At 35.9% G+C, this 7,065-nt stretch overlaps 1 protein-coding gene across 5 annotated transcripts in view; it reads right to left on the reverse strand.

Annotated features, from left to right (window-relative positions):
* Positions 1-872: 872 nt before the first annotated feature.
* The window catches only part of LOC106867528 (zinc finger MYND domain-containing protein 15), a 61,240-nt gene continuing 55,047 nt past the window's right edge, over positions 873-7,065 (reverse strand). For all 5 annotated transcript variants that reach the window (XM_052972142.1, XM_014912423.2, XM_052972143.1 and 2 more), the window contains one exon: positions 873-6,207. In XM_052972142.1, coding sequence (XP_052828102.1) covers positions 5,980-6,207 — 228 coding nt within the window. In that variant the 3' untranslated portion in view covers positions 873-5,979. The remainder of the gene's footprint in view (positions 6,208-7,065) is intronic.

The following is a 7,065-nucleotide window of genomic DNA, read 5'->3' on the forward strand; positions in this document are numbered from 1 at the left end:
TTGCCTTTCATCCTTCCAGGGTTGATAAAGTATCAGTCAAGAACTGGAGGGAGGGATATGATTTAATCAATCAACCCCCCCCCCTTACAAATTTGTAGCCATGTGTTTGAAATTGTTGTTATTCAGGAGCATGGTGGCTTGGCAGACATGTTAGAGCATCGGCGAAATACCTTGTGGTATTTGTTCCAGCTCTTTATTCTCTGAATTCAAATTCCACCAAGGTCAACTTTGCCTTTCATCCTTTCGGGGTTGATAAATTAAGTACCAGTCAAGTACTGGGGTCAATATTAAGACTGTTCCCCTTGCTCCAAATTTATGGTCATGTGCATTTGTCAGATTATTACTATTATTATTATTGTAATTTAAGTGGTAGAGTGCTGGACTAAGTGCTTTGCAGTACTTAGTTCTGTCTCTTTTCATTCACAATTCAAATCCTGCTGTGGTTGAATTTTTCCCCTCTTCATCACTCCAGGTTTGATAAAAATTAGTCTTTTTCAAGTTTGTGACCCTGTGCCAAACTTAATACCTCCCTGTCTGTTATTGTTATTATAATTTTATATTTTTGTTGGTAAATGCTTTGTTTTACAATGGTTATAATTTGCCATAAAATAATATCTGTCTATATTTCTTAATTATGATGACCACATTAATTACAAATTTTTTAATTATTATTTTTTTTATGAGGTATTGGATCTCTGAGAGGTGAGTTTCCAATCAAAGACATATATATTTCTATATAATATATATTTCTCAAAAATTACTAATGCCAGTATTGACTTTTTTGGCCTCTTTGATAGTTAATCTTATCTAAAGCGAGTTATTCTCAATTCAAATAATTGGGTTATTAGATAAAATTTAGTCTTAGAAACTGGTCACTTTTTGACCATTGTGGTCGTTCAAAAAAAAGAATGACCAAGTAGTTAAGTATATCAGCTCCTTTCGAAAAGTGAGTGTTGAGAGGTCTGTGTGTAAAGTGAAAGAAATTGGTCCCGATGTTATATAGAACCCTCAACCCAATCCTTGCTTTTCAAAGTTTAATTTCTTTTTTTCTTTGTATGTTCAGTTGGATAAAGAAGGCACAGCACTTTCCATCAAAGAAGTTTCTGGAAAATAGTAAGGGATGAAAATTGTTCCACTTTAAGGAGATTAAATTTCTTTTTGTGGCTTTTTCTTAATCCTGGATTAATCCTTGCTCCATCCCGTAATGCGACCTAGAGGTAGAATCCTCTTCCATTCACTTAAGTTCTCACTCATACTTAAGTGAAACTTAGCTCTCATAACTCAAATATTCAATTATCATGTATGTGATAAATAGGGCCTACTGACTGACCCCATCCCACCCCTTTCCTAATAAAATACAAGGGCAAAACAATCCTTGCCCCGCACTATCCCTCACTTTCAAGAAAGAAGTGTAGCTTTCCTTCTCTTTCTGCTGTCAATGTTGTGAGAGGGATTTCGTATCCTAAACACTGCAATACAATGAAACCTTTGTTAATTATACACCTCTCCCCTTCCCCATCTTCAGCTGCCTGCAGATGAGCTGTGCCTCCCCATTTGCAGTTAAGTGATTCATTGATGATAGACTGCACCAGAAATTTGTAGTATTGTGAGTGCGTATATGTGCGCACACTACATATTTCAATATGAACATATATATACACACACTCGTGTGTGTATATACATATAATATACATGTATGTATATTAGGTACATGTTTATTCTATTATGTTATGCAGCTGACCAAAATTTTTATTTTATTCTAAACATAAATTTATACCTCTTATAAGGATAGTTTTATCCAAGATACCCTGGTTTAACATATGTTTTGAAGAGATATTTCTTCAATAAATATATTATAAAACATCAAATATTATTAAAGAGTTTGAAAACGGAGAGATTCAATGGATTAACCTGTTAATTAATTAACATTGCCCTACAATTGTTTCACTTCACACCCAATTTAAATTACAAAACACAATAATATAAGTTTGCATTTTGAGTAGTCTGGGTTGAAGATCTTCAGGGCAAAATGAACATTAGTTTACATTCTGATCAATTGAAATACTCCAACAGACTCTATAATGTCCAATTTGCCCTGAAGATCTTCCACACAGACTACTTAATTTGCAAAAATATTATGTTTTGTAATTTAAATTGGGTGTGAAGGCAATGTTAAATAATTAATAAATTTATACCCATTGAATCTCAATTTTCAAATTTATATATATATTATTATTATTATTTCTATCTTTTGAGATTACAATTTTTGCAAATATTTCTTCTATTACTACTAATGCTGCTACTATTTTCCCTACATTGTCTTCATCTTATTCTTCTCCTTTTGCTTGACCTTCCTCCTCCTCTTACTCTTGTCTGTTTTGTTATCTTTCTTTTGCTTTTCCTCCTCCATTTCTTTCAGATTTTCTTTTTAAAATTTTAGTAGTTAAAGTGTTGTGGTAGATCTAGAAATTATGGCCAATCTAGACGTAAAAACAAACCCTTATGTTTATTTTAAACTTAAACATTAGAAAAAGGTTATTTTATCTAAAGCTGGTTGTATGGTGAGAGAAAATGGATAGCGAAAGTGGCTGGGTTTGGAAAATGTAATAAATATGATGGCATTCTTTATAGACAATCCTGGAAATAAACATAAGAATGGCATTATGTGAGTTGGACTGGAGATTAAAAAAGAATTAATGTATTTTTTGTTGTTGCTAATCAGGTGATGAGATGAAGGTAGGATCTTGTGCGTGCGTGCATGCATGCATGTGTGATATAGTAATTTGCGACTTAAGGAGAGTTGAGTATTCTTGTAGAATTGATAGAAAACTAGAAATAGTTGAAACAATAACATTGTGTTGCAGATCCGTCCAATTGTGACGATATCACACTTTAAAGATTTGTCCAAACATCTTGCCATTTATGGTAAACTCACATTTTGAAGATCTGTCCAAACCAACCCCTGAGTGATGAAATCATGAATGTCTTGTGATGATAGTGATTTTGAAAATAATCTCCATACCAGTTGCATTTTAATTGTTTCATTGGTTTGCAATAGAAACATGCCAAATTTATTATTATTATTATTATTATTATAACTGTAGCTATTGTCTATTTTGTTTGTTTATTATTATTATCATTTTTTTTTTGTTTTATTGTTCTCTAGAGTTTAATATATCTGAAAATAAATTGCTTTATTCTCTCAACTTTGTCTTTGTCATTATTCATGCATGTAACTCATACAAATGATGGTAATAAAGTTGTGAGGCAAACAGTGTTATAATACAGAGAGAGATATTGTGATGAGGTTAAACCATTTGTAGAAGAGGAAAATCCAGGAAGACCTGCAAATGGAGTGGTGGAGGCTGATCTCGGGACTTTGAACCTCATGCAGAAGACTACAAAGGACGAGGAGGATTGATGGTATGTGGTTCTCAAGAAGACCCACCCAACTTGGTCAAAAATGATTTTGAAAGCATAACCCAGCCCAATTTCTTCCTAAAAACATTTCTACCACTCATATCTTCTCCACCCACATTTTACATTGATTACCCTCCTGAGTCACCAAATTATCTCCCCTCCACCACCATACATCTTCTCATTCACTATCCCCATTCTTACAACCTATCCAACCACGTCATCTCTCCATATTTTCTTTCCTCCTCTGTCTGCTGTATCATTTACTATTCTGCTTCTATTCATCTACCTTTTTTTCTTCTTTTCCTACTGTCATCTCTCCCTAATCTCAACCAACTTGTTTATCATTGGTTACCCCTCACCTCCTTCATCCTAATTTCTACACTTCCTACCTCCTCTACTTTCATCATCCTTCAAAATTTGTTTCTCATAGTAATCCTCCTCACCCATTCTTTATATCTAATCATCTCTTTTGCAAAGCTACTTACCTACACACTTTCTGTTCAACTATCCCCAATCATTTGTACTCATCTTACCTTGAGATCCACCCAAATACCTGTCACCATTACTTTTATCTCTTTCCAGTTCACCCTGATCACTCTTTTTCTAAAGCTGTGTTGCATCTTTACAGCCAATGAACTAGTTCCAGCACCTTCTTGCTCAGTTTTTATCCCTCTCTCTACTGTAGCCCCACTCATCTGAAGGTTATCACCTTTTTGGGTTGCATGGTGACCTCATTAGGGCTAGAGCCATGGGGAAAAAAAAAGCCCCAGTACACTCTGTAGTGTGGTTGTGCATTAGGAAAGGCATTCAGCCATAGAATCCATGCCAAAGCAGGCATGAGAGCTTGATGCAGTCTTCTAATCACTTGGATCTTATCAAACCATCCAGCATGGAAGACTGATGTTACATGATAATTAAAATCATAATTACTGGAATTTGAAACCAATGAAAGAATCTGTGTAGTTATTAATATATTTTATTTTAATGTGATTGCAACATAGATGACACAAGTTAGCCATTCAGAAATGCTTTTAGACCATCAACTTCACTGAAACATTCATTTGTAATATATCAAAATTTACACCACTTGAAACTGTGACCTCTTCAGACAAAGAAGTTCTACTGCATCACATTCTGAATGGCTAACTTATATCTTGCACCATGTAATTTAGTTTCAGTACAAGTCCAAACATTTGAGATGCAGAATACATTTCCATAATTTTAATTAATGTTTCCTGAAAAAGGACATCACCTACAAGGCCCTCCAATTTAGGATCTTAGAAACTGGAGAGAGGAAGTTCATTGTTAAACTGGAGATCTGGCCTGAATGATTCAACCGAGTAGGATTCACAAAAAGCCCAAGACCTGGTGTTATCTCTTGCAATTGAGTAAATCTGCCACCCTACACAGGAATGGTCCCAGCAATGAGGTTCTACACAGTTTCTGTTTACCAAATCTCACTTGTAAGTCTTCACTTCAATTGAGGCTATCGTACCCAATTTATACCTGAATGCCATTTGTTACCAATCCTTGGCTGGTCATGATTTTGTGGAAGACTGGAAATGACAACTTTTATAACAGTAACACTCATTAACAATTATCATATGTCAAGGACGTACACACACATACAGAATGGGTTTCTTTCAATTTCTATCTACCTGTTTTACTCACAGGCTTTGGTTAGTAAGGTGCTATAGAAGACACTTCCCCAAGATGTCATGCAGTGGGAGTGAACCTGAAACTGTGGTTGGGAAGTAAACTTCTTATCACACAGCCACACTTATATATCTCCTCATTTGACGTCCATTTTTTTTCCATGCTTGCATGGGTCAGACAGAATTTGTTGTACAATTCCTGCAGCCAGATGTTCTTCTTGTCACCAACCCTTACCTGTTTCAAAGCAACGTAATATTACTGCCCCTCACCTATGGCCTGGCATGGTCTTCACTGAACACTTGAAATGAACAATCATTTGCAACCATCACTTAATGTCTAGATTCAAGACAAAGGTGTGCACAAACACCTACATTTTAAATATATATTCAGTTTCTCTCAAGCAAATCCACTCACAAGGCTTTGGTTGGCTTAGGACTACAGAAGAAGACATTTAATCTGATTTCTATTACAGGTTGCTAGAATAGTTTAAAACTTGTGCAACACACAATATCTCTAGCTAGATGGTAGGGGTTCGTTCCCCTGTTGGGTGCAAATTGCATCGATAACCAGCTAGAGGAGGCACCCTCTTGGAGTTAAAAATAGTAGAACATCAGTTCATATGGAACAGCCATGTTGAAGTGGTGACAAGCATTACTTCTCTGACTTCATTTACTTGAATTGTTTTCAAAATTATTAACATTTGGTTAATTGATGGTGTCAGGGAGATGGGTTCATAGAAATGAGTACTTAGTCCAAGAGTACAACACATTGTACTTTGTTGTAAAAGGATATGTTTGAAGGTAAAAGTAATCCTAATTTCCAAACTATTTTAACTCGAATGAATATGGAAAACAGAAATGGTTAATGACGACTCTAAAACACAAAATCTTCATTGAAATAATGTCAACAATTATTCAAAATGTCAATATTTTCATATTCCAGGTGGCTGAGGAAAGCATTGCTATATGAAGGCAAGCAGTTTTCATCAGAAAACATTCGAACAGGGCTTCTAAATGGGTTGATTATGGGTGTCGTTAACCTAATTCCGGATTTCAGTTTCTTCAGAGACATAGCTGACCAGTCATGACTGTGCTGACAAAATTCAGTGAAATAGGCAGCAATGTTCTCTTTCTGAAAGATAAAATAAACAAAAATCACAGTTTATATTCGAGTCACTAAAAAAGATTATCATCATTTAATGTCCAATTTTCTATGCTTGCAGGAGTCAGATGGAATTTGTCAAGATGGAATTTTTTACAGCTGGATGCCCTGTCATCAACCCTAACTTATTTCCAAATCTAAGTTCCTCCGTTACTTAGCCCGTCCCGTCTGTAATGCTTTCACATGATTGGGGGAGGGAGGAGAGGTGGTGGTGAGTGAAATTCTTTTTTTTCATTTTATTTGTCATCTGACAGTGGCCATGCTGGAGCACCACCTTTACTCGAACAAATTGACCACAGGACTTAGTAAGCCCAGTACTAATTCTTTTGGTCTCTTTTGCCAAACTGCTAAGTTACAAGGATGTAAACACACCACTATCGGTTGTCAAGCGATGGTGAAGGGACAAACATACACACACATATATATACACACGATGGGTTTCTTTCAGTTTCCATCTACCAAATCCACTCATAAGGCTTTGGTCAATCCAAACTGCTGCCCCTATGTGTAATTTCTTTCTTTGTTAACTAAATTTTTTCCTCCATTATTTAACTTGTTAGTAAAACTTCCACGTGATTAGTTGAAGAGAATGGCAAAGAGTGAGAATGCTGTGTAGGAAGTGTATAAAATCGTGTATCATCATCATCATCATTTAACGTCCGTTTTCCATGCTGGCATGGGTTGGACAGTTCGACCGGGGTTTGGGAAGCCAGGAGGCTACACCAGGCTCCAGTCTGATCTGGCAGTATTTCTACAGCTGGATGCCCTTCCTAATGCCAACCACTCCGTGAGTGTAGTGGGTGCTTTTTATGTGCCACCGGCACAGGG

Source organism: Octopus bimaculoides, chromosome 12 (genome assembly GCF_001194135.2).
Source record: "Octopus bimaculoides isolate UCB-OBI-ISO-001 chromosome 12, ASM119413v2, whole genome shotgun sequence".
Classification (NCBI taxonomy): Eukaryota; Metazoa; Mollusca; class Cephalopoda; order Octopoda; family Octopodidae; genus Octopus; species Octopus bimaculoides.